The 27,176-nt window shown below is 41.6% G+C and overlaps 8 protein-coding genes across 10 annotated transcripts; 5 read left to right on the top strand and 3 right to left on the bottom strand.

Annotated features, from left to right (window-relative positions):
- Window positions 1-4,679: 4,679 nt before the first annotated feature.
- On the bottom strand, window positions 4,680-6,578 carry LOC108145620 (translation initiation factor IF-2). Its single transcript, XM_041708375.1, has 2 exons — window positions 6,561-6,578; window positions 4,680-6,503 (listed from the first exon to the last, which is right to left on the bottom strand). The coding sequence occupies exons 1-2, from the start codon at window positions 6,561-6,563 to the stop codon at window positions 4,755-4,757; spliced, it is 1,752 nt and encodes a 583-aa protein (XP_041564309.1). The 5' UTR covers window positions 6,564-6,578; the 3' UTR covers window positions 4,680-4,754.
- Window positions 6,579-7,643: 1,065 nt separating this feature from the next.
- On the bottom strand, window positions 7,644-8,679 carry LOC108146296 (skin secretory protein xP2). Its single transcript, XM_017272242.2, has 2 exons — window positions 8,594-8,679; window positions 7,644-8,525 (listed from the first exon to the last, which is right to left on the bottom strand). Exons 1-2 carry the CDS (start codon window positions 8,594-8,596, stop codon window positions 7,713-7,715), a joined length of 816 nt encoding a protein of 271 aa, XP_017127731.1. The 5' UTR covers window positions 8,597-8,679; the 3' UTR covers window positions 7,644-7,712.
- A 649-nt stretch (window positions 8,680-9,328) lies between these two features.
- On the bottom strand, window positions 9,329-10,081 carry LOC108145619 (proline-rich extensin-like protein EPR1). Its single transcript, XM_041708117.1, has 2 exons — window positions 10,029-10,081; window positions 9,329-9,958 (listed from the first exon to the last, which is right to left on the bottom strand). Exons 1-2 carry the CDS (start codon window positions 10,029-10,031, stop codon window positions 9,572-9,574), a joined length of 390 nt encoding a protein of 129 aa, XP_041564051.1. The 5' UTR covers window positions 10,032-10,081; the 3' UTR covers window positions 9,329-9,571.
- A 3,692-nt stretch (window positions 10,082-13,773) lies between these two features.
- Window positions 13,774-15,245, top strand: LOC108146297 (extensin-3). Its single transcript, XM_017272243.2, has 2 exons — window positions 13,774-13,872; window positions 14,026-15,245. Exons 1-2 carry the CDS (start codon window positions 13,870-13,872, stop codon window positions 15,103-15,105), a joined length of 1,083 nt encoding a protein of 360 aa, XP_017127732.2. The 5' UTR covers window positions 13,774-13,869; the 3' UTR covers window positions 15,106-15,245.
- Window positions 15,246-17,004: 1,759 nt separating this feature from the next.
- On the top strand, window positions 17,005-18,050 carry LOC108145771. Of its 2 annotated transcripts, none has more exons than XM_017271340.1 (2): window positions 17,005-17,110; window positions 17,663-18,050. In XM_017271340.1, exons 1-2 carry the CDS (start codon window positions 17,108-17,110, stop codon window positions 17,978-17,980), a joined length of 321 nt encoding a protein of 106 aa, XP_017126829.1. In that variant the 5' UTR covers window positions 17,005-17,107; the 3' UTR covers window positions 17,981-18,050. The 2 variants fall into 2 exon arrangements, with proteins under 2 accessions (XP_017126829.1, XP_017126830.1); XM_017271341.1 differs by having other exon boundaries at window positions 17,637-18,050.
- Window positions 18,051-20,064: 2,014 nt separating this feature from the next.
- On the top strand, window positions 20,065-20,880 carry LOC108145749 (leucine-rich repeat extensin-like protein 3). 2 transcript variants are annotated; one of them, XM_017271312.1, is made up of 2 exons: window positions 20,065-20,156; window positions 20,220-20,880. In XM_017271312.1, exons 1-2 carry the CDS (start codon window positions 20,154-20,156, stop codon window positions 20,739-20,741), a joined length of 525 nt encoding a protein of 174 aa, XP_017126801.1. In that variant the 5' UTR covers window positions 20,065-20,153; the 3' UTR covers window positions 20,742-20,880. The 2 variants fall into 2 exon arrangements, with proteins under 2 accessions (XP_017126801.1, XP_017126802.1); XM_017271313.1 differs by having other exon boundaries at window positions 20,093-20,156; window positions 20,223-20,880.
- Window positions 20,881-21,136: 256 nt separating this feature from the next.
- On the top strand, window positions 21,137-22,310 carry LOC108145730 (extensin-1). The gene is made up of 2 exons (XM_017271293.1): window positions 21,137-21,244; window positions 21,305-22,310. The coding sequence occupies exons 1-2, from the start codon at window positions 21,242-21,244 to the stop codon at window positions 22,205-22,207; spliced, it is 906 nt and encodes a 301-aa protein (XP_017126782.1). The 5' UTR covers window positions 21,137-21,241; the 3' UTR covers window positions 22,208-22,310.
- A 1,499-nt stretch (window positions 22,311-23,809) lies between these two features.
- LOC108145743 (extensin) lies at window positions 23,810-24,795 on the top strand. The gene is made up of 2 exons (XM_017271306.1): window positions 23,810-23,918; window positions 23,987-24,795. The coding sequence occupies exons 1-2, from the start codon at window positions 23,916-23,918 to the stop codon at window positions 24,662-24,664; spliced, it is 681 nt and encodes a 226-aa protein (XP_017126795.1). The 5' UTR covers window positions 23,810-23,915; the 3' UTR covers window positions 24,665-24,795.
- Window positions 24,796-27,176: the final 2,381 nt, after the last annotated feature.

Here is a 27,176-nt window from a genome sequence, read left to right as displayed (position 1 = left end):
TCTTTATATGTAGGTAGAAGTTTGCTTGGAAAGATATGAATTTTGTAATGATATCTCGTCCAATTTCGTTTATAGCTTCAAACTATTATATATAATATGTTATGCTTAATATTTACAAACTAAATAAAGTCTTAATAGGTAAAAGTTTATTTATTTCATATATCGTGCAATTTCGTCAACAGCTTAGCATTGTTCTATATCACCCAGATTTGACATTTGAGTTGCAACTGATTTTTCGGGCACTCCTGTTTATGGCCTCTCACTTAAGAGTATTGTTTGAAAATTAAACATGGACATGCATGAGATGTTCGAATAAATCAAGTAAAGTTGCCCGCACCAGTATTTAGTTGAGCTTATTTATGAGTATATTTGTTTTTAAACGCACGCTTCAGCTGATAAAAGGGGATTAAATGTTCAAATCAACATTATTTATGCGTTTAGAAGAGGAAGGCAGCCCATCAATTCAAGCCAATCAATTTGTTTAGAGCCAAAGTAAATCGAAGACTGCAGTGGCTACTCTTCAGCCATGATTAATGATAAATTCGGAGAGGGGGAGTACATGTTTATTTTGGCCATATTGCGATGTATTTGCAACATCGAAGCCAAAAAGTCAGCCATGAAGCAAGGCTCGTTAGAGGTGCCAAGAACTAATCGGTTCCGTAAAACTGAAGGATAAACGATGACTAACCAGTGCCGATCGATTCTGCGAAATTCAATTTTTGATGGGTCAAAGTAGAGCTGCGAAAGTCAAGGCCATGATCTATGTGGTTGCCCGGAATTGAAGATATTGATGGCGTTTTGGGATGGTAGTAGCTTAGTGAGGGGGATTGTGCCGGTGATGGTGATGGATGGTTGTCACGCGCCACCAATCGGCACCTCATCTCATACTAGCCGACGAAAGTCGAGGCTCTCGGAAGACGGGTCTTTATAGCACCAGTTTGGCTAATTAACGCGGGCCATAAAGAAGTTGGCCAGTATCAAATAACAACTATATCATTTTTCCTATTTCCAAATGCATTAAGATTTAGAGCCTTACAATTCTGGTTTTGTTTTCCATTGTTCGCCTGAGATAAATCATTTCATTTCCTGTGTGTGTGCAGCACTAAAAAAATAGTCGCAAACTGCGAGTATTAACGAGCTGAATTTATGGCTTTGCCAATTTACATTTTAATCTCTGTAGTTCTAGCATATTCTATAGTTGTGACTTCTATGGTCCAGTTGTCCATAAATGTTCTACACGCATGCTGCCAGTCAATAGATCACGATAAGCCAACGCATCATCGCCGGCTCAACTGCTTATTGTTATTATCCATCAGTAGTTCGGTGAGCCGGTTCGAACACTTAAAAGTTCCATTTTGGAATCGGTGTTTATGCCGAAAAATAGCAAAATATGCAAATTAGTGAATGGCAGACAGGGTCCCATATTCGCCCCATAGAATGGGACAAAAACCCATCATAATGGCCACAGACAACACTGAAATTGTCAGCTCTGCTTAAAATACATAAGCGTGGGCCCCGCGAATTAGCGTAACCCACAAAAAGAAACCTGGAGAGTGGATTGAATCGACTGATTGTGTTATCGGATAATAAATGGGCACGTTTGATCAGACTCCCCAAATGGAGTTTCCGAAACGCTATATTCCAGATTCAGACTGTCTTCGCAGTCGTCTTTGCTTTTGCTTTTGCATAATCCCACAGGTCGCGTCGCTCTGTCTAACAAAAACCATTTCGTGTGGCTTAATTTATGCAAATTCTATTCTAATTAATATTATGACCATTCGATTTTTTGCGATCTCTATGAGCTTAACAGGCGGCCACTTCTTTCTCGTGGCTGATGCCTTTCCTTTGTCTTAGTCTTTGTTTTTTGGCCGGCATAGTCACACGCGCTTGTTAATTTAGTTTTAAAGATACTCTAACTGGGCAGGTTTTTTGTAGATCTAAAGTATTATTAAACTTAATTTAAATATCAAAAAGATTTAAAATTCAAATTAAACAAAGCTTTATATTTTATATATATTTATATAATAAATAAACAAATGTTGCTTAAAAACATATTCTTCAGCATTTAGGGAGTTATTTTTATTCTTTCTTTTTTATTCAACAAATTTGTTAAGTATTTTTATACTATGTTTAACAAGCAAATGTTTTTTGAAATAATGAGTAAAAATATGTCGTTTTGAATTGATCCTAGCATCAAAGGATCCTTCAAATTTATTTTTTTAAAGACAATATTACCATTTTTTTACTAAATTGTTTTATAATATTTTTTCTATGTTTAAGATTCATGTGATTTCTGAAATAAAGAGTAAAATCATGTCGTGTTAGAAAGACCCTTATCTTAACTAGCCAAGTACACGTTTTAGTCTTTTATGATAAATTTAACGTTTTTTCAGCCTGTGATGCTCTTTTTTAGCTTAACTAAAATGTATGATAAATCATTCTGGAAACCCGTTTTCAAATCGCCCCACTCTCCTGAGCCGGCGACTAGAAAGTGCCACCATGAAGCGCATCTCCAGCGGTCAAAAAAACAAAACAAAACCGAAAAAAAGCCAAGAAATATAAATATACAAAAATCAACGCCAAGCAACAGGGCAACAAAAAAGATCTCCGCACACTTTTAACACTCGGCTCGGGGCCAATAAATAATGGATTCGCGTGGCAGCCGAAATTTGGCAAGTTCCTTTCATGTAATTCTGACTCTAATTCTAATTTTGATTCTTATTCTGATTCTTATTCGGATTCTCTGGGGCCCGCGGCTCATCGAGTGGTTTTCTGTTTGATGGCTGATGGAAAAATGAGGCTTAAAGTGCGATCGGTCTTGAAAATTATTTTCGGTTGTGGGCTGTCTAAAATTATTTATGTGGCTGCCAAGTGCTGAAAATTAATCATCCCAGCATGTGGATGCGGAGCTCTTCGATTTCTTCGGCTATGTTTATCGGATGACGCAAGGCGGCGTTACATGAGATTGGATTAGTTCTGATCCCAAAAATTCTCTTAAAACGCAGATCTAGCTTTATGTTGGTCATCTGGAAAAGCATTCAATGATAGATTCACAGAAAGAAATTAACAAATGTATTCTCGTTTTAGCGCTCACAACTTTTGGTAATAAATAAAACGGGTTTTATTATAAGAAATTAAATATTCATTTCAAATAAATATGCAAAATCGATGAAAAGTAATTAAATTAAAGTGTTTGTATGTTAGGCTGAACAAGCAATTCATATATATATTTTTTTAATATTGGAATGGAAACGCTTTCGGACTATTAATTTAAATTTAAAAACTATTTGACTATTGAAAAAATATTAATTAAAAATTGACTTAATTTTTGTACAGTGCAATCTTTTGTATGGCATTAATACCATTTCTATATTTCAGACTTTTTATGAGTTTAAAAGTTTAGTGGGTAATTGAGATTTATAATTTTAAATTTAAAAGCCATCTAATGCTTTCTTCAGTGCCGCTGGAAAATCATTAATTAGATGGCCCGCAATGTTTGAGGGCAATAATTGCCAAAGAAGCGGGTGGCTCACGGATCATTGAACTCGACCAGCACCACGATGAACCCACCACTCACTCGCTTTGCATAGCCACAAGCCGGCGAAATTCGCACAGACATCATCCAAAATTTATTTCTGTAATCAGCGGGCTTTGAATGGCTCAGCGGTCTCCGTTAATTTTATGCCAAGAGCTCCTCCGTAGAGTTTGATCCGAAAGTTTGCCATAAATTATTTTAATTTAATGCTACTTGTAGCCATCTTTTGTTTGCCCTGTTGTGGGCATTTGGCTCACTTAAGCGGGCTAATTTCACCGGGAGAAGTGCGCTGATTTATAGACCGCAGAGCTGAGAGCTTTCTATGGGCCGCAGTATTGGGTCAAGAGCCGACGAGATCGGCTAATCCGCTCTGACCTACAGTCGGCCCGAAAATAGACGCACATGCAAATAATGGAATAATGGACGGCCCACGTTTGATTTAGGAGTCCATTCGCTAATGTTGACATTGATTGGCGAATTTGAACATTACTAAGGCCCGCCTTTATACTGCCTAAAAGTAATAATCATAACAAACAAAACACACAACGCGCAGACTTTTAGCCATAGGTCACACCAAAAACGGATCCACTGAATCTGTTTGGCCAGCTCACTCACCTCTATGCAGTCAACTGGCCAAGATTTGCTGCCCGGTGAAACAATAGATTTTGTTTTATTTCTATTTTGATATCGGCTGATTGGATTTGCATGAGAATCGAATCTAAATTATTGCATAAATTTATGTCGACAATTCATTTTGTGAAGCCTCTCTCTCGCTCTGAATCTTTATGTGTCTGGTGCTCTGAACAAGTTTTCTTTCCGGATTATATATATATATACAACTTTTCCATCAAAGCTAATGGCTATTGTCAGAACATAAACACCCTTATTTATTATCACGTTTTGTCCTATGTAAATACGGTTTGCTAAAATTAATTTGAACCAATCAATCCATTAAGAACAAACAATAAATATCATGGTCTAAATTGTATGTTTACTGGTTTAAAATTGGAGTAAAAGCTCTTTTTTGGAAAGCTTTAATCGCAAAGCCGTGTAAAATACTCGACAAACTTCAAAGAGGCGGAAACGGAAATGAAAACCATATTAAGTGCCCAAAAGTATGCCATACAAAATTAAACAATCTTTCTTTGACTGCTCTTATAGCAAATGCTGATAAGTATGATTTAATTTCGAGTATTATATGTTGTGTTATTATAAAAATTTAAAACTCGAAGCTTTGCTTGGGCTTCTGGTAGTGATAACCATCTTCACGGTAATCGGTGTCGTACTCAGAGGCAGAAGTACCTTGGTCCACATTGTTTCGCTTTTTGCTGCTCCTGTGGGATCGGTGTTTTTTTGGAGCCACAACATAAGAAGATTGCCGATTACTGGCTGCAAATCCCAAGAATCCCGGCTGAGCATCGTCATCTGAGTCATCATCATCGGGTATGAACACTGAACGCTGATTGGGATTGACCGACACCAAAGCCTGGTGATGATGACCATGATGTGGATCGCTGTAGAAGTTTCCATCGATGATGTTGGTGTCCTGCTGGTTGCCCAAAGCATTTGTAGGACCCTGAAGATTTGGCTGACCAAATACGTTGCCATTTAGCACATTGAGACCTTGGTAGTTGGATCGGTTGGGCGGACGTCGGTTGAGTCGTGGTACTTGACCCGCCGCCAATTGAGCACCCACAGAGGGGTCAAACTGACCCTGGTTGGGAACAAAGGCTCCCTGATTGGCGGCCAACTGAGCTCCTGGATTAGGTCGCTGGTTGGGCACACCCTGAGCTGCTCCAAGTTGTGCACCCAAAGCGGGATCAAAAGATGCCTGTCCTTGTGGTCTCTGGTTGGGCACACCTTGGCCAGCTCCAAGTTGGGCACCCAAAGCGGGATCAAAAGGCGCTCCAAGCTGTAAATTGGGATCGATTTGATTTTGCAAAGGTGCCTGAGGACGTTGAGCCACTGGTGCCTGGCCACCTCCAAAGGATGGGTTAAAAGGGGCACCAGCACCTGCTTGTGCGCCAAAAGAAGGATCAAATCCTTGACCAGCTCCAAGTTGAGCTCCTCCAGCAGCCTGTTGATTTCCGGCTGCTGCATTTCCAATGGCTCCCAGTTGAGCAGCCAACGAGGGATCCACAAAGAAGTTGAGTCTTTTGTCACCTCCATATCCTCCAAAGCCACCATAACCAGGACGCGATGGAGGACGCTGGCCATTGCCCAGAACAGCCAGCTGGCCACCGGGAATGGGAGCAGGTTGGCTGGCTGGCAAATTAGCTCCAGTGGGGGCCAGGGCACTGGCCGGAAGCTGAGCTCCAAGGGGATCGGAGGGTCCACAGCCAGGTGCCACGTTGCCGGGTCCAATGAACTGGCAATTGGGTCGAAAACCTGCTCCAGTCGGAGCCTGAGCTCCTGTCGGCGCTTGAGCTCCAGTCGGATCCTGTGCTCCTGGCGTGAGTGAGTTCAACTCCGAGTCCTGCGACTGCACATTGATCTGAGTGTGAGTGTGGAACACCGAATTGGGGGCACTGGCATACAGGATACGACTTGGCCGCCGACGACGATAAACCACTTGAGTGGCGGCAGGAGTAAATAGATCTCTATTGTAATCCGTACGAACATGGGGCTTGCTGTGCTTATAGTGGATGTGCTCCGTCTTCACCTCCGGCTTTTTGTCATAGTGATGGTAGTGATCGACTCGCTGCTTCTTTGGCTCCTCATGGTGGTACTCCTTGGGCTGCTCCTTGTAGTGCTTTGGCTCCTCATGCTCATCCTCCTTGTGGTAGACCACTTCGCTGGTGTGCTTTTCCTTCTTGTAATAAGGTTGTTCCTCCTCATGGGAATCCTCATCCTGATCCTCATGTTCCCTGGAGTGATGATGCCGCTGGTGCTTGTGGTGTTTCACATGGGAAACATCGGCCAGGCAGGCGATTGCCAAAAGGCTTAAAATCAGGACTATGAAGATTTTCTGAAATTTAAAGTATTTAATTAAGCTGAGAACCCCAACCAATCGTTGATCTCTCACCATTGCTCAAGTGCCAGTGATACCATCCAAAAGTGGATGCAACTTTTATACTCTTTACGGACATATTTTGGTTGCATCCCCACATCGAGCCCCTAAAATCAGGCCAAAATCGAAAGCGAAACCTGTTGTTGAGCGTGAGAAATCGATTCTGCGCTTTATGTGACCCATTTGTTCTTATTGAATAGCCGCAATTTAAATTCTAATGAATATTCCCAAGCACAACGAAAGTGTCCCGTAAATTTGTCAGATCAAAGCGTTCGAATTTATTGGCCTAAGTGCGCTGCACATGCCATCGATAACATATGGGTTTCTTGATCTCACTTTTCTGGCTAATGTTTTTGCCTAGCTTGACAACAAGTAACGAAAGTGAAAGTGAATAGATATTTTAAATTTATTGCATAAGAAATTCTGGAATACCGAGTGTTAGTATAGGTTTAATTTTGTTCGATCTGGGTCAGCATTAATAATTCAAGTATCGTTAAATCTAGAAACTTTGTGGTATTCACATCTTAGTAATAATACAATTTTATTAAATTAAAAAATATGAATTTTTTAAATATAAATCAAAGTTAACTCTTTAATCGTTGCGGCTCCACCTTTTTTGTTTCTAAAAGCTTTGAATGTATATGTTATTAAATGCTTAAAAATGTATAAAGGTGATTCGGTAAAAAACCTTTTATGTGGTTCTGAATTTAACTTTGAAAACTGAGAACTATTTCCGCATAAATGCATCGAAACCAGCAGAAGTTTCTTTATAAATATTTCGCTCTATTAACATCTTGAGGTATTCATAGAAAATGAAGTCATATTAACTTTGAATCATTCATTTGAGAATTGCATTCCAGTGCTAATTCTGCTATTAATATTCATTAATAATGATTTAAGGTTGTTGCTCTTACTCTTCAATTTTTGACATGGTTTTGAATTATTGAGACAACACTCTTTTCCTCATTTGTTTTTTCGTTGTTTCTTTAGCAGAAACTATACTCCCTACCATTCTTGAATAATAAGCCAATTATCATATTATCTTTATGAATATTTTATTGTTGTCGCATTATTTTGATGCTCAAATAAAACTACATGTTTTCATAATTTTTTACTGCGCTTTTATTGTCGTTTTGTATAATCGTTTGAACATAATCATTAGCATTCCTAAGCGCGGTGCTTGAACACACGGCGACGGACGGTCTTGTACTTGTATCCCTGCTGGCTGGCCGCGGGCTGGGCGTAGTCGTATCCGGAACGGGCAGCTGCGGGGGCGGAAGCGGCGGCCTCGAACACTGGACCGGAGGACTCGATGGAAGGTGCGGGTGCGGGTGCGAAGGATTGCACTGGAGCGGGAGCGGGAGCTGGGGCAGAGAAGCTCTGGACGGGAGCAGAGGCGGCGGCATGGTGGTGCACTGGAGCAGGGGCGTGGTGGTGCACCTGGGGAGCGGGAGCATGGTGGTGCACCTGAGGAGCGGGAGCATGATGAACCTGAGGTGCGGGTGGCACATAGGTCCTCACTGGAGCGGGGGCAGACTCAGCGGCATGGAAAACTGGAGCGGGAGCTGGGGCAGCCACTGGAGCGGGAGCAGGGGCAAAGGTCTGGACGGGAGCAGGAGCAGAGGCGGCGGCATGGTGGACTGGAGCTGGGGGCACATAGGTCCTCACTGGAGCGGGAGCAGACTCGGCGGCATGGAAAACAGGAGCAGGAGCTGGGGCAGCAACTGGGGCTGGAGCGGGAGCTGGGGCGAAGCTCTGCACAGGGGCAGAGGCGGCGGGAGCGGGGGGCACATAGGTTCTCACTGGGGCAGGAGCGGAGGCAGCCTGCTGGAAAACGGGAGCAGGGGCAGAGGCGGCAAAGTGCTGATGAGCCTGTGGAGCCGAGTACGATCTCACGGGAGCGGGAGCTGGGGCATTATAGTTATAGCCCGATTCGGCAGACACACAGCCAACCACAGCCAAAGTCAAGATGAAGAATTTCTGCAAATAATAAAGTAAACAAAAAACAATCAACTATAATCCTCAAACACATCTAAGCAGATCCTTACCATTTTCGAAGATCTGTTTGCTTTAGAGGCAACGAATCGAATAATGTCTTAGACCAGCGACTCCTGTTCTTTTATACAAATCTGCGAATTGGCGGTTGCAAACGGAAGTGTTGAGTATCATAAATCAACGAAACGTTTTTCGCGTCGAAAAATTGTTTAATTAGGCAAACAGATACCTCGACCACGGCACCAGATGGGGCTTGTTTTTATCAGTCGGAGGTACGGCACGGAGTTTGGATTAAAAACTCTAATTTTTTTTGCCTGTCATTTGGTATATAAATATTCATTAGAATACCCATATCACAGCTTTATTTTATTTTTGGCAAAACAATATTATCGCAAACCTGATAGTTTAGTTTCGTGTCAAAGCAAAGAGCTTTTTTAATTCACCTAAGCTTTTGGCAAAACTAAACTTGTGTTTGGATTTAATTTAAACAGTAGCTCGGATCTATTTATAAGTCGATCCAGACCAAGAGGTATCACAATTAACTGGTCATAAACTAGACGAGTTAGCAGTTAAGTTTATCCACAGCTAAAGCTAATGACTTTATGTTCCGCTAACTGGATTGATTGAGTGATTGATTAATTGCTCGGGGATGATTTCAAGTTCGCGGTTTCGTTCAAACATATTGAGGTCTCAAATGTTTCCTCTAGAGGTTAATGGCTTCGGGGTCCCTTTTTGTATAGTTACCGCATTTGATTTGAGCTAACGCCCTTTACTAAGCAAAGTCTTTGTTTATATTTCTAAGCTTTCTTTATTGTTTGTTTTTAACTAATTCGGGAATATGCAAATTGGTGTTATCGAATCGAGACATGCAAATATACACATTAAATGTATTTTTGCATTTCTTTGCTGAGCTGGAGAATTAGCATTAGAATATAGTTGGCGGCGTGGGTTAAACCACAAACCAGTTGACTTGTTTGCTGCTCAGAGATGTGGTTTTATTCTTTCGATTGGGTTGATGTTGATGATTCATCTTACTGGGGTGGCAGATAGGTGTTGCGGGGTGGCAGGTAGGTGTTACGTGGGGCAGCCACGGAGATCACTTGTGGAACTGGGCGAGAAATCACTTGAGATGGCGGCAGGTAGGTGTTACGGGGCACAGAAACTGGAACAGGACGAGCAATGGTCTGCAGTTGAGGGGCAGAACGATGAATCGCTTGAGGCACCACCCTGTGGGCTGGGGGCAGATAGGTGTTTTGTGGCTGCACCACCGGACGGCGGATGATCTGCTGCTGAACCCTCGGAGCAGAGATCACATGGGGCTGCTGCACCTGGACTTGAGGTGGCAAATAGGTCCTGGACAGAGAACTGGCACCTACCACTCCCAGCAGAGCCACTGCAAAAGCCACAAAGTAAACACGCTGACGGGAGAAAAACTTTCCGTTAATCCTGATTTCGCAATTATTAAAAACAAATCCGATCGAAACCCACCATGTTGATCACTGAAAGTCGAACAATTAAACTGTTTTTTTGCGAGCGAAACATTTGGTATTTATAAGACATTTTGGGTGGAACCCCAAAACATATAGTATATCAAATAATATTCTGTTTGAATCGTTTGCATTTGTATGGGTATTGTCTTTTTTGAATGCAGTAATCTGGCAAAATGCCGTTGCGACTGCGACCCATAAATAAAAGGCAGTAGTCCAAACACTGGTTCCATGTCTGCAATAAAACAATTACGCGAATCAATATGAGTTAGAATTTTTCAAATTGAAAGTAGCTCATCAAGTCAATAAAATCCATTTAGGTAGATGCTTTCACTTTTTTTTGGGGATTATGAGCTAACAAATAAGTAGCAGTAAATATTGTATTTTATTAAAAGGTCAATAACGAAATACTCTTTATTTATTTTCTAGCTAACAACTGAGTAAGTAGTTCAGCTACATTTTCAATTTGGTTAATTAGTTAATTAGCTTACAATATTAAATATTAAAAGTTCAAAACCAATAAAAAAAAATTTTGCAAAAAATTGTGATGTAACCCATTAAAAAAATCCGAAAATTGGTAAAAGAAAAATATTTTTTAAAAATTTCAAATTTAGAGACAACAAAAAATAGAGAATTAGAATTTATTCCTTATCCAGGTATTTGAATTATGGTTTGAATTGTTTAATTGTTTTATTAAAATCTAAATAGAATTTGCAGAGATCTTAATACTCTTTGCATATAGAGTATATTTTGTTAAGATTTATAGCCCACATATTAATTATATGACACCATGCATGCCTGTCTGGCTAAACAACGATAAAACGGGTTAAGGCTGGGGCTATCTTGGATCATTTTTAAGATGTAACAAGTCAACAAAGACCAACTTTCTTGAGAACTTGTGGAAAAAATGTTACAAATAAATCATTGTCATGGCTAACCCAAAGAAAATATATGTTTCATTACAATGAGTTAATAAGACAACTATCTTGGCTTGCTTTGGATTTAATTTTTTTTCTTATAAATAAAATATAATTTTATTTTTGAAATCTGCTAATTGAATTTATTTTTAATTTTTATTTTGTAAATATTTTATTAATATAATTTTATTATATTTTTAAATCAGCTACTTTTTCGTGATCGCAGTTATTTAAAGTCGTGATCTGCTGCGTATTGGCCTTAACAGAGTAAGCCGAGACACGAACCAGCAAATGTTAACGGCAACGACTGCTTCAAAGATGATGTTAAATTATACTTCGAATTTATGTGCTCTTAATGCAGATTTATACAGCCAGAAAGAAATTTTGTTGTATTTTTAATGAACTTTAGCTTTTTGTTGTTGTTGTTGTTTCTGTTGTCGGTTTGTTGGTTTCGCGGTTTCGTTTTGTTCGCGCCAAAAGTTGCCAAACATCCAGTAAATATTGGCCTGTAGTTAGTTGGCTGTGTTAACTCTCGGCTTCCGTTGCCAGCGGCTAATTGATGCCCACATTATCGCTGCCCCTTTGAAGATTAATGCCTGGCATTAGGTGGTGGCTTATGCTGGGATTGATAAACGGTTTTCAAAATTATTTGCATGCATCGGTAGGAATTCGGATTCGGATTCAGTTTCAGTTTCAGATTCGGTTTCGGATTCGGTTTTGTCTGGAGGGGGTAACTCACAGATAGGTATGAATAGAACAAACTTGTTCTTAATTATGCCTAATGTGAAATTTATAAACACTAAATTCAAAAGCATTCACCAAACTAATTGAACCGGTTTCGGGATCGGTTCTGCGGCTCTGCAATTTCCGATCCCCGTCATCCGAAATCGACGCACGCGTGTTTAGCAGTGCACATATTTGGCTATTTCAACAAAACGCTGTGCAAATACATTGGGTAGAACACACATTTGCGATGATATATATTGGTGCTATATATTTGGGACTACGACTGCAGAATTCTAAACTCGTTTACCGTTGCGTGGCATTTACCCAGCATTCATCTAATTAAAAGGCAGGCAGAAGCGGTGTTTGCATTTCGGATGAAGTAATCAGAGCTAATTTTTAATATCAGCGGGTTGATGATGATGGCCTGAGAACTCATTTAAATGCCGGAAACTTTGATCCGATCAGGTCAAAACACACATCAAATTCCGACAAATTGGCTGAGTCGCCAAAAGCTAAATGAGCCATCTCAAGTTTCCAATGACTATGGCATAACATTTAACAATCACTTGATTGACGACATAGTCCAATTCATGACGTATACCAACTGACTTTGAAACCAGATTCCATCGTTACTAAAACTTCTGCCCTATGGATTGCGTAATAAATCTACTAAATAGACTTTAGACCGAAAAACCCCCCAATTTCTAAAAAAAGAACAGCATAAATTTATAATTGCGCCGGTCAACGATCGACCTAGCCATGTTTGGTGGGAATTCTTGGAATTCAACCATCTTCAACGTCATAACCGAAGAGGAAAATAATATGCTTGAATGGCAAAGCAATTAACGCCACAAACTGAAGAGAAAGATTTGTGTGCGATTATGGTTGCAAAAATAAATTGATTTAATTAAAATTCAAATCGATTGTATAACAATCGGGTTTGAGCGTAGGAATTTAAATGACCAACATTAAAAATCAGTTTAAGAGTGCAACTTTTGCATTTGCGTAAATCGGTTCGTCAATTGGCCCGAACCGGGAACAGGAATCTGGAACAGTGGGTTAAGAGTGTATGGATTGAGTGTTTTGTTTGGATTGCAGTTGTCCTTGCAACGAGCCAAGGCAAAGGTCAGTTTGAGGTGGCAACCGGTTCCATCTGTTGACTGACCCTTCTCCACTCGGTTGATTCATGCACCTGGATGACGTTGTTGCCCTTCGAGAGTGTGAGTAATTGCAAAAATTCGATAATTCCGAACCACGAGCGGAACTTTGAAGAATTTATGCAAATCCCCCTACGCTCTCTGCTCTCATAAATAAAACATTCCAAATCGGTTTTATTTTAGAACCCCCCCATAGATGCGAAATTAATTTATGCTTTTCGTCGCGCTAACCAGCTCGAAATGTGGCTCCAAACTAGATTTATGTGGGGGATCAATTAAAGAGTGCCATTGTCTATGTCGCGGAGTGCGAAGTGGCTCCATCATTGCGATAGGCCCGACGACAAATTGGATGTCATAAGGAAGAGCACCCCAGCATGCTGGCTATCCAAATATTTGCAGATTATCGAGCATGAAATTGCGCACCCATGCGGGATCTCCATTATCCGTGCCCCTCCACTATGCGATCTATCCCACAGATTTGACCATATTTCACCGGTTTTTCTTGAATTCAAATTTAACTCTTTTCAAACAGCTCACGACGAGACCGCAGCCTCTGCTTTTAACTTATCATACTATATTTTTTTAAAGCTGTCATTTTGCTTTCTTTGGCTTATGATTTTTATTAGAGTCAAGCTCATTTACGTTGGTTCTATTTGGCTCTGCATGTTCTGCTTTGTTTTTTGTTCGCCTGGCCTGGCCAAATTCTAAATTTGTCGCCAAAAAATATACACATATTACGCCGACAACAAGATGGACCGTAAGTTTATGGGTGTCGTTCTGAGGGAGCTGTAGTAGAGGCAGACTGAGCCAGAGGCGTCAGCGGCAGAAGCAGCAGCAGCAGCCGCAGCAACCGCAGCAGCCGGTTAACCAACCCAAGCAGGTTCTGTTTAGTTTTCGGGGGAGAAGCTCCGACGAGAAGCTTCTGCCGTGAAATATCTTTGGGCCATCCTGAGGCGCTGCTGAACTATAAATAATGTAGACTCGAGCAGAAAAGGCACAGTCACAACTCAGCCTTTGCGGTGTTGAATTGGTTCTGAGCAAAATGGTAAGATCGGTGATCGAGGATCAAGTTCGAGTTCGAGTTCGAGGATCAAGCGCTGCACTCGGTGGTGGATACGAATACCGTGCTGGCAGATTGTGGAATACGAATGGATTTGGGAGGCTGATCATCTGACTGCTCTGTGTTTTGTCTTCCCAGAAATTCCTGATCGCTTTCGCCCTGGTGGCAGTGGCCAGCGCAGATGTCTCGCATCTGTTCTCGCACAGCAACAACCTGCAGGAGGATGGCTACCACTACAGTCCGCCCCGTGCCCCCGTCGTCATCGATGTGCCCTACGTGCCGCACGAGTCTGCCCCACCAGTAGTGGTGTATGAGGCGCCCAAGCCCAAGCCCACGCCCGCCCGTCCCGTCTACACCGCCCCCCCGGTGGTCCATCACCCCACGCCCGCTGGCGTCCTCAAGGACGATGGCTACCACTACGGCCAGCCCTCGGTGAAGTTCGAGGTTAAGGCTCCACCCCCACCCCCACCAAAGGTTGAGTACCTGCCTCCCGCACCCACCAAGAAGGTGTATGTCGCCCCACCACCAGTGTACGTGCCTCCCCCAACCAAGAAGGTCGTTGTGTACACCCCACCCCCACCACCACCACCGAAGAAGGTCGTCTACACCCCACCTCCGACTGGCATCCTCAAGGACGACGGCTACCACTACGGCCAGCCCTCTGTGAAGTTCGAGGTCAAGGCTCCACCCCCACCACCACCAAAGGTTGAGTACCTGCCTCCCGCACCCACCAAGAAGGTGTACGTTGCCCCACCACCAGTGTACGTGCCACCCCCAACCAAGAAGGTCGTCTACACCCCTCCCCCAACCAAGAAGGTCGTCGTCACCCCCAAGGTCGAGTACCTGCCCCCCGCAGAAACCAAGAAGGTCGTCGTCTACACCCCACCCCCACCACCACCGCCGAAGAAGGTCGTCTACACCCCACCCCCGACTGGCATCCTGAAGGACGATGGCTACCACTATGGTGAGCCCTCCGTGAAGTTCGAGGTCAAGGCTCCTCCTCCGGTCTATGTGCCACCCCCGCCAACCAAGAAGGTGTACGTTGCCCCGCCCCCAGTGTATGTGCCACCCCCAACCAAGAAGGTCGTCGTCTACACCCCACCCCCACCACCACCACCGACCAAGAAGGTGTACGTGGCCCCCAAGGTCGAGTACCTGCCCCCCGTGCAGAAGGGCTACAGCTACCCCAACGACCCCCAGCCCTCGTTTAACTACTAGGCTGATCCAGCACATTGTAAATACACAGATTAAGTATTAGCCATATTTGTGAACGAATTGTGAATGAGTGGTTTGGCCTTTCGCAGGAAAGCCCAATCCACTTCGAATAAACGTGAAAATAAAAATCTTTCGATTTTAAATTCTGTCTTTTAATATTCTATCTTTAGTGATGCCTTGAGCTAATAAGTTTAAATTATTTTAATTGTCTATCCCAGTTTCAAAACAAGCTTGTTAGTGCGAATAAAAACAGAAATAATCCTTTTATTTTGTATTGCTAAAAAGTAGTTTGAATATATAAAATAAATTTAATAAAATATACATAATATATATTAATTAACAATCAGTAAAGGCTTAACAAAAAATAATAGGCTAAAAGCTTTTGCTACTCCGATTAGTCTGTAAGGGACTGAAACGTAACATATTATCATTTCCCGATCTTACAAATTTGGAAAAAGTAATGATATTATAATAATGATATTGTAATAATGTTACTTATAGAATGACTTACATATGCCAATTTAATTTGTTTATTGAAATTCTTCATAAAAATAACTTTTTTTAATCTTAAAGATCAATATATGTACAAATTCTAGCTCACAAATTTGTTTTGAGATTTTCCCTAAATTTTAAGTTTTTTCAATAAATTTATTGAAAAGTATTTATAGAACAAAATTGGATGAACAGTGAGTTAATATTTAAACTTTGTTGACATTTGCTATATGCCTTAAAATTTAAACATTTGACACTCTTTTTTAAAAAGCCTGTTGATATGTTAAACAATTTATTTTAACTTGATGAAACCTAAAAATATGCAGCCTTTTGTAGTAAACTAAACAGAAATGTTATTTCTATTTGTTAATATTTGTTAGTGAATATTTTAACGTAGTTGGTTTTGATTATATTTTTAAAAGGGAAATCTTAATCTTCTCTTGAGTCTGTATTCTTGCTTAAAGAAACAGCAAACAAAGTTATATTTAAAAGCAAATTCTTTTCAGAAAGAAATTCACTCCTTAATATGCTCAAGTTCCCATTAAATTTTACAGCAGTATATTCTAAATACTACCGCATTCCCACAGTAAAATCGAAGTAATTTGTTCTCTGGATAATGCTTATTCCAGTTATAAAAGTCTGATTGTTTTCGATTGGCTTTTGTCTGCCTTTCTGGGGCCAATCAATTAGAGGGTGTGTCTCCACCATTCAGATCCCGTTGGCAGTTCACAGCAGGTGGAATTTCCGCCACATAAACCAGCCCAATCAATGGCCGAATGGCTTTTGCAATCAATCTTCCGATGTCCACCGAAATGCGATGCATACTATAATCAATATGTCAGGTTGGCATGGATAAATTGTGCGATCGGCGGCGGATCTGCAGAGCCGTAAAGAAGCCAATGAAACGGAAACGTGTTGAAACGTCGCCTTTATGCGCTTTATATGCTCAACGAATGGATCGGGCAGGGCTGCATAATTGAATCGCCACTCAGATCACGTGGCTGGGGGCAAACACTGATCCGTCAGAATCATTAATTCGAATACAAATCGTCAAACAAATGCGCCTGAGACAAAGCCAACGCACTGACACTTGACCCCACATAACAAGTCTTAGCCTTGGCAATGGCGCTGTGGATGTGGATGTGGATTTGGATGCCGATGTGGTTGGAGATGGAGATGTTGTAGCATTTCGAGTGGAACAGCAGCAGTAGCACCGCCATTTGGCCCAAGACATCGATTCGCATTGTTTTGTTTATCTAGGGCCGCTCACTGTTTCGGTTTTGGTTTTGGTTTCGGTTCGGCTTGTGTTTATGTTTTGGCTTCAGCACAGTCATCACGATCGCAATTAATAAAATGAGGCAAATGTGGCTAACATATAGAAGTATAAATAGTTTGGGCCCAATCGCCGGCGCCTGCATTCGCTTGAGCAACGTTCCACTGGCAACGACGACTATTACGGCATTCTCAAAGGTTCCCCAGCCAAGAAATCCCCCTCCGAAGATCATCTAGCATCATGGTAAGCGACTGTTTTAGTAGCTTGCCACCGGCACTTACACGGATAAAACTGCCTTTAAAACATGTGTTAAATCAGTGGTTTTTACTTGACATTTAAACTTAAAAAGACACAAAAAAGACAATTCTCAATATAATTATTCATAAAATTTGCACATCTCTTTGTTAAAGCATTAATCATGTACTACTATGGCTATTTAAAAAAAATATATTTTTATTAGTACTTTCAAATCAAGTTAGTGTTATATCGGAAACTATTGAATGCATTTGCATATTTTGTTTAGAGCATTTAATAATTTATTGTTCCAAAATCTAGTTCTTTAAGATCTAAACACCACTAAATGGATTATAAACAAACACGCATATTTTATTCTAAGCATTTAAACATGTTTTTATTACTCTTTGATGAGCGTTTAGATCAACTTGATTTACTATCGGTTATTTGGAATGTAAAAACGCTTAATATGATATCATATTTAAAGGATAGTAAAATATTTCTAGAATTGCGTTATGTGGTATAATATTTGTAGGACTTTTCTTCCTTCTTAACTTCTAGCGCCTCCTGATGATCAGTATTTTCCTCATGGCATTTTGTCTTGCCGCCCGAGCAGATGTATCTCAGCTGGTGAGATCTGGCAATGGATTTGTGTACGATGTGCCCAAGGTCACGGAGCTGGAACTGGAGGTCAGCAACGAGTTCCCCACTGGCGAGGAGTTCCCTCAGGATGCCATTCCAGTGGCTCCTTCCGATGCAGAACTTGGACTGGCCGAAGAACCCGAGGAACCAGAAGTGGTTGCTGAAACCAGTATAACGCCCTCCAAAAAACTCCATGGCTACAAGTACCAGGTGCCCAGTCGGCGCTTCAAGAGTTAAATACCCGCCCTAGTAAATTGAATTTGTACCAAAGTTTCGTAAACATAATAAAAATTAAATCAAACCGAGATTTGTCTGCGTTCCTTTCACAAATCAGGCCCTTGGACAGGGCTTATTCCAAACACTAATTACCTTGAAATCGGTTCGAACGAGATTCACAGCTTAAAGTTGGGGCTTCATAAAAAAAACAAAAGCAGAAAATGTCACTGTTTGACCAAATATTTCTATTCTAAACCGGTTGAGGACTCACACAATTTTGCACATATTTGCGATGGACCATAAAAAAGTGAGGCCTAGGCAGCGCTGAGATTAATGCCCATAAAGAACGACAATTAATTTCATAATCGGCATAAAATGCGCGCATTTTGGCAAAAGGCGAGCAGAAACGAGGATGGTTCAGCACACGCCAATCGATTCCGGCACTTGACAATCGATCAGCTCGATCTCAGGCGAGCGGTTCAACAACCCATAGTTTTTGTCTGGCTTGCGATGAAACAAAAAGTGATAGTTGAACCCAGACCAGTATCGTCTGTTTGGTTATACAATCGCGACCGAAGACGCTAATCCAACTAATTAGTTGATTTAACGCTGCTGTTAAAGCGATGGGAAGTTTTTCATAAGCCCAAGACATTATTCAAAATATTATTTTAATTCTATAAACACCGTGTCTAAATATAACTCTATACGTTAATATATTCCATAACCAGAATCTTTTTTAAGTAAACAATTTTTTCTATCAATATAAAACATAAATAAATCTTAAGTAGTATTTGAATATAATTTAAAAACTTATATTGTGTTGAAGACCGTATCTTAATATATGGTAATATATTCCAAAACAAGAACCTTTATCAGGTTCACAATTTTTGATTGTTCATAAATCAGCTACCAATATTACATAAATTAATCAAATCTGAAGTTGTCATTGTAAGTTTTTTAAAATACAACGGTTGCGCCAAAAAACGAGTCCTATAGTAACATTAATTTTTATATATTTCAGAACCAGAATCTGTACAAAGAAATCATTTTTAAAATAAATTAAATATAAAGCATATTTTTTATAAATATAAATTTAATTTAAATTGTTTTAATAGAGGAATTTAGATTTGAAAATGATCTGAATTTTTTCCTCGATCACACTTATTTGTAGGTCTTTAACCATCTTCTCCGCCTCTGCAATATAACTCGACTGATCTGTAACTGAATTGCTTCCGCAAGATCATGTCCAGCAGACAGCTTCATTGTCCATCTGTCCATGAAACGCTGACCACTCAGACTTCTTGAGCTGCAAAAGGCAGCGCGAGCCATAATTATTATAAATGAAGTCTAAATGATTTATGACAGCCAGCAGAGCACGCTTACAACGCTTCCAGCGGCGGAACTGACTCCTGAGATGCACAGAGAAAAATGTTATAAGTTATTTATAAATAGAAAATAAAAAACATTGAACACATAAAATATTAATCAATAGATTTAGTGGTATCTTTGGACATTAAGGCGGCTTAAATGAATCAACTAAGACATTAAATGCATAGCTCTTAGTGGTAGCACATAAGTATTAATTTAACCAATAATTACCAATTTAAATGTTGTTTATGATTTTATAGATTTATCTGAATATTCATATATGGATATGAGACAAAATATGAATATAAAACTGAAAGAGATCTCTATTTCTCTGGGTGCTGGGCTTTGTGCCCCATGTTCCGTCGGAAGTGGAGGCTTACTTTTAAAACCGTAACAATGAGCGAAGTGGTAACCCAAAACCGAAGTGACGACATTGATGAAAACCAACGGCTCAGTAGGGTCCATAAAGGCATAATGGTTGCAGAGCTTTTCTGCCGAAACAATGACGGTGCTGTTGACTCTGCTCCTCTGTCAACTTCGGCGCACTATTGTGGCGCTAATCATTCATATAAACATAGCGCTATAGATACAAATACATTTACAGATACATTTACAAATACAGATTCACATTTACCGATACAAAGAATGCCGTGGGGCTAGCGGAGTTATACCGATTTAAATGATAATAATTGGCCTCTAGAGCCATGGACAGTGTCGATCTGTTTTAGAATTTTGACTATAAATATACCGCTGTCGATGCAAACGGTCAATCATTTGTGGTTTAAGAGCTCAAGGTGTCAGACATAGAAATATCATAAAAACGGACATGGTGAGTTGCTTGGTTTTCGCTCTATAAAACAGCCTGGATTTAATGGATTTCGTACTATTTTAGAAGTTCTTCATTTTGGCCACCTGCCTGCTGGCTTTAGCAGCTGGAGATGTGTCCCATTTGCCACTGGAACTTTTGGAGGAGCACCATGATCATGGCTATGGTTATGATTATCCCAAACCGGAGGTGCCATTTGTGATTGCACCAACGACTGAGCCACCACCACCGCCACCGACTTATTTGCCACCCAAACCGGTGCCTACTTACCTGCCTCCGCCACCACCAACTACCACTACCACTACTACTACTACCACTACTACAACCACTCCTGCTCCCACTCCTGCTCCTACTTACCTTCCTCCCCCACCACCCACTACCACCACCACCACCACAACCACTCCCGCCCCCACTCCTGCTCCCACCTACCTACCTCCTCCTCCACCACCACCACCACCACGCACCACTACAACCACCACAACAACCACTCCCGCACCCACGCCGGTACCCACCTACCTGCCACCCCCGCCACCTCAACCAGAGCCAGGCTACCACTACGATGCACCTGCCCAAGAGTTCATCTTCTAGGCCAAAAGAAAAGCAATAACCACCGAACTGAATATGGAAGATTTCCCCGGATTTGTTTTGTTTTAAATCGTTCCACTAGGCTTACGTTTACATAAGGCTAAAAAAAACTATCTCAATAAACGCTGTTTTGTTAACCCCATTAGCATCGATATCTCCCTAATTTTAAGATGGGACAAAGTGGAGCACAAATGGCCAAGTCAATCACAGTCAATTGTCTGGGATTTCGTCGCATCCACTGCATATTCATGAGCTGCTTTATTGTGGAGACTTAATTTAGCCGAAATCGCATTAGTTGTTGTGGGGTAAAGAGATAAACCACCACACGCCGATAATTGGTCGGCTCCAAGTTCATGAAAACCAAGAAAAGTGTGAAGAAAACCAAAGTGGAAGCTGCGATCTTTGTATAAAAGAGGTGGCCAGCGACGTTATTGACATTACTACCTGTTGTCGGCAAACGACAGCAACATCATCTGAGATCAGTGGATAATCGCTTGGAGAAAATGGTAAAGTGGAACAGGATTATCTCTTTTTGGAAGTCGTTTATTAAAGTGACTTTATTGCAGAAGTCCATGCTGATCCTAGTGGCCCTGGCTGCCTTTGCCATCTGCGTTCGGGCAGATGTCTCCCATTTGTATGGAGCAGGAGGAGGTCACCATGATCACGGGCATGATCACCATCACCACCATGATCACGGGCACGATCACCACTTCGATGCTCACTCCCATGATCATCATCATCATGATCATCATGATCATCACGATCACCATCATGATTTGCACATTGATCTGCACTACCAGCCGGATAATCATCACCATCACCATGAGGCCAAGTTTGATATTCCCAGTGGATACAGCTATGGAGCTCCGGAGAAGCCGCGCCAGAAGTATCTGCCGCCCAAGGTGGCCCTGCCACCGCCACCACCTCCTCCGCCCAAGGCCACTTATCTGCCTCCCTCGAAGCCAGAGTCTCAGTACTTGCCCCCCGAGCCTGTGGCCAAGTATCTGCCACCCAAGGTCGCTCCCAGCCTGCCTCCTCCACCGCCACCACCCCCAGTTCGGGCTCCCAAGCCCACCTATCTGCCCCCCAGTCAGCCGGAGACCAAGTACCTTCCGCCTCCTCCAACGACTCCACAGGTGAAGTACCTGCCTCCTGCTCCAGTGGCCAGGTATCTGCCTCCTAAGGTGGCGCCTAGTCTGCCCCCACCACCACCTCCCCCACCAGTGGCTCCCAAGGGACTGTACCTGCCTCCTGCACAGCCGGAGGTTAAGTATCTGCCTCCATCGAAGCCAGTGGAGAAGTATCTGCCTCCCAAGCCGGAGGCACAGTATCTGCCACCCCAACAAGAGGTGGACTTCCACATCCCCATCCCATCCTACGCTCTTCCCTTGGATCCTGCTCCCAGTCCAATCCATGATGCCGAACCGGGATACCATTACAAGCCACCACTGCGTCGCTTCAAACACTAGGCTAGTCAACCACCGACAAAAAAAACAAAAACAAACTCTCATAAACACTGCACCTAGTTTAAGCTGTACAAATTCAAAGCAAAATACACCACTAAAAACGAAATGGAGTAGTCAATATTACACCACTCTTGGGCCAATCCTCTCAAGGTCAAACATATATCGAACCCAAATTGCTGTCACCCTGCCCCGAGGGATCCCCATGTGGATGGCCATCTGACCCCCAAATCTAATTGCGGCCAATCAACCAAAGTAGCCGAACAGCTTCGGTTTTAGCTTCAGTTCGGCATGATCATCACCTGAAGTGTCCATAATTACTGTCTTTTCGGATGAAAAATGATGTTAGTGTTTGGTTAAAGGTATTAATAGCTGGATGCGGTGTCTGTAACAGAAAGATTCGAGCCGAACCAAAATCGCTAATCGTCAATTGCAGCCAACAGCTATGGAGCGACAGTTGACCTCTTTCAATGTTGCCCAGAGATGGGGCAAGCACGTTTCAGAGGAAACATCAATACAGTGGCCTTAGTCTCTAAAAATCTGCATTCAAAAATTGGTTTGTAAAATCGTGTCGATTTTTTGAGATTTTGACGATGTAACCCCTTTCTAAATTTCCGAAAAATGACCTTGCAGAAAAGTGGCCAAAAAGCTGGAGTTACAATTCTATAACTTTTCTTACAGACATCCGATTTCGAAGTGGGATATCTTTAAAGTCTTGTGGCGTTAGGCTCTAAAAATCTGCATTCAAAAATTGGTTTGTAAAATCGGGTCGATTGTTTGTAATTTTCATGATGTAACCCCTTTTAAAATTTCCAAAAAATGACCTTGCAGAAAAGTGGCCAAAAAGCTGCAGATATAATTCTATAACTTTTCTTACAGACATCCGATTTCGAGTGGGATATCTTTAAAGTCTTGTGGCGTTAGGCTCTAAAAATCTGCATTCAAAAATTGGTTTGTAAAATCGGGTCGATTGTTTGTAATTTTCATGATGTAACACCTTTTAAAATTTCCAAAAAATGACCTTGCAGAAAAGTGGCCAAAAAGATGCAGATATAATTCTATAACTTTTCTTACAGACATCCGATTTCGAAGTAAGATATCTTTCAGGTCTTGTGACGTTAGGCTCTAAAAATCTGCATTCAAAAATTTGTTTGTAATTTCATGGCGATTTTTTGGTAATCTTGACGTTGTAACCCCTTCCTATAAAATGTTTTTATTTCATACATTTTTAGCAGCTTAAAAAAGAGTGCGTTCAACTATAAATCCCGATCATTGCCTAACCAAAAACTATTTTAAATAGTTGGCAAACGCAGCATCGATCGTAAAACCCAACATGTTTATGGCTCCCAGCCATAAAGAGCTCTCTGGCCGGGCCAAAAAACAAAAGCCAACGCAACGAGATGCCTTCGAATTAAGAGATTTAATAAATATTGAATGCCAATTTCCAATACCGGCTGTCAAAGGGGCGAGACCCCTAAACGCCGCTTAGCTGACAGCCGGGCCATATAGTCAGCAAAGTCAGTATAGTCAGATCGCAGCCAGATCGTCTCTCGCGGCGTCGGCGTTGACTTAATAGCGATCAGTGTTTTTGTTTCACGTTCAGGTTCAGGTTCAGGTTCAGGTTCTCTAACTGTATAAATAAAGAAGCACTTGCCGGAAACTGTATCACTTTGGTAGAGGCCGTCGTCGCAGCAAGAACGTTCCACCAGAAAACATGGTTTGTTTTGTGACCCTCAGGGATAATAAGTTGGAGTTCTTAAATCTTATTTTTGTATTATTTTTTAGAAACTTCTTATCCTGGCTGTTTGCAGTCTGGCTCTGGTAGCCGCCGATGTCTCGCATCTGTTCGGTCATGATCACCATGATCACCACGATCATCCTGGCTACAACTATGACCCGCCGAGCATTCCCTTTGATCTGCCCACTCCGGCTCCAGCTTATCTGCCCCCGGAACCTGTGACTGTTCGTGTGGCTCCTGCGACTCAACCTCCAGCAGTTTACCTGCCTCCTGTGACTGTGAAGCCTGAGGTGCCAATTGTCAGGACTCCCAAGCCTGCGTACTTGCCTCCTCCGCCTCCAGTTGTGAAGGTCAACCCACCTAAGCCTGCCTATCTGCCTCCTCCACCACCGGTTGTCAAGGTCAACCCACCGAAACCAGCCTATCTGCCTCCTCCCACTCCAGTTGTGAAGGTCAACCCACCGAAACCAGCCTATCTGCCTCCTCCCACTCCAGTTGTGAAGGTCAACCCACCCAAGCCCGCCTATCTGCCACCTGCACCCGTGGTGGAGCAACCCCGCTATGTGGCTCCAGCTGTGGTGCCCACCTTCAAGATCCCGATTCCCTCGTATGCTGCTCCTCTGGAGGAACCCGTGAACACCTATCTGCCGCCCCAGGAGATCCCAGTGCCGCACAGTGATGAGGGCTACCACTACGATCCCCCAGCACAGCCTTTCCTCTTCTAAACAGCACTCATCCTCAGCCATTTTTTGTTTGTTGTCTTTGAATGTCACACGTATTTACCTGTAGTTATTTATTGTTTACCACGCTCAGCCTGCACTAAAAAACGAATAAAGCTTAGCACTGCGAAAACGTATATGCCCAAGTGTTATATCCTGTTCTGATCTTGAACTTGAGTAGGGAAAATCCTATGCCAAGAGAGGCCACGACCACGAACTCAGCTCAAGTGACTCGTAAGACAGCATAATTGCCCCTGGGACAGCTAAAAATATGGCTGAGTGCGGCAGAACAGTTTCATTCATGGGTAATCCAGTTGTGGCTATTTTGGGATCCGGACTGAGTAATGCTCTATGGCCAATTCCGGCTTGATTTATTGACACCACAAATAAAAACCCAACTATGAGCGATTGAAGTGAGCAGCCATAACGGCTCTAAGCTCTAATTTTATGGACCGAATTGTTGTGGCTTAGCTTCAATAAACGACAGTCTTATAATTTATGACGCCACCTTAATTGCTCGAGACAATCGCTTGGCATTGTTTCAGAGGTGTGAAGATACACCTTCGACTCCCCGGAGTTCTTTAAATCCGCCCACGATGCTGTGGCTGTGAAAGTGAAATTAATGCGATCAGGAAGTGTAGTTCATTATTTTGGGTCTGTCATCAACGGAGAAGAAGACTCGCGGAATGTTTGTTGACAAAATGAATTGCTTTTATGCAAATCAGCTGCATGATCTAATGGCTGGGAACCCGTTTCCACCCGCTTCTTTCTGTCAGCAAATGCAAATTAATTAGATTATTACGTTTATCAGCGGCTGAACGCCCAACAATGATTTACTTAAGAGTTTTTATCTACGGTTGTTGCTCTTAGTAGCGCCGTTTAAATAAACACGGCCCATAAATTATGTCTCCCATCATTGATTTTAGAAAGCAAAACTGATGACCCCAGTCGACCAGGCGGTTTAGCCTGTTTCTTATTCGCCACTAATGAAACCAACTATTTGTTTCCTCATTTTTGGCACGATATTTTGGTGTTGATGCATTATAGACGAAATGCTAATTAGAATTCGGGTAGAATCTAATCATTCTAGACGTAGATCATAACTATTTAAATTCTAGACAAACATGCTTATCATAACTATTTAAATAAATTAGGTTTGCATGTGCATACTGTGCGTATGATTAATATATTGCAATTGGTGACTAACGTTCGAAATCAGAATTGGATCGAAAGGGAAATTAATTGATACTAACGCAAATTAAATGTACAGATTAAGATTTATAAAATGTAATTTAATAACAAGAACAGACAAACATCCAATACCTTAAATTATACTTTTTTTTTCATTTACTGTGTTACAATACATTGAACTCATTAAACTCTTTAAAACCCCTTTTTAGGGGATTCAAATGATAAATGTGGAATTATGTATACATGAAAATACTTGTGTTTAAATCATTTTGTCTTTTCTCAGCCAAAATATAAGCTGTTGGTTTTTGCTTCCAGCCCTCTAAGTATATGCTGCCTACCTTTTGGCTTTTTATTTAAATTCAATCACATTCAAGAAGCCTCCAGAATTTATGCAATAAACTTAAGGAGTATAACAGTTTTGGCTACTAAGTAAAGAAACCAAAACATCCTGTAAAACAATAAACAAACGCTTTTTAAAAAAGAATCAATGTATAACCCTTGTAAGAATAAATTTTAGCCATAATGTTTATATAAACCTTAACAAACAAACAACAACAAAAATAGATTAAGCTTGCAAATAGTATTAATACTTTTATTTATATTCCGTTTAACTACCGGACATTAGTTTTCATATAAAATGTAATGGCTTTGCTGGTGCAATAATGGAAAGCCGGTTGAAGGTGTGAAAATCAATGTAATTACAACCAGACAACAAGGCCAAGAGCGATGCATAATTGCCACTTGACCCAGGGAATCGGTAGAAATCCCAGCCAAGACGGAAGCACCTCCAAATGATGGATTCCACGCCTGTCATCGCTGGCACACAAAAGGAGCCGAGGGGAGTAGAGTGGATTGGATAGATCGAGACCCAGTTTGTCATAGTTCGACGACAAAAGCGACTGTTAATGCCCCTGAATAGAAGCCGAGGCAAGGCAATCAAATTGACAATCAATCCATCAATCAATAGCACATTGTCTCACAAAACCTGGCCACCCGGACAAACTATGGCTTTTAAAACGGATTGTTTACACTTCTGATTTGTCTATGTGGCCAGTTGTTACCTGTATTTTTGGGAATAACTTAGCAGGTTTGGCAGAAGCTTAAACCGGTTAAAATTTAATGTATTTTGAAAGTAATCCAGCAGATTTATGTATTTCTATTTGTTTTCGCTGTGACTAGTTTCGGTTTACGACCCGTCAAGAGTCGTGCAAGAACCTGCATAAATAATCCAACCTAATTGGCCGAAGAAGCCGCACCACTTAATCCCAGTGCTGGCTTACTGAGTGTCGACACCACGCAACACACAAATTATTTCCCATTGCGGCCT

The sequence above is a fragment of the Drosophila elegans genome, unplaced genomic scaffold (genome assembly GCF_018152505.1).
Source record: "Drosophila elegans isolate 14027-0461.03 unplaced genomic scaffold, ASM1815250v1 contig_208, whole genome shotgun sequence".
NCBI classification, from domain to species: domain Eukaryota; kingdom Metazoa; phylum Arthropoda; class Insecta; order Diptera; family Drosophilidae; genus Drosophila; species Drosophila elegans.
This window is presented reverse-complemented; position numbering and strand designations above follow the sequence as displayed.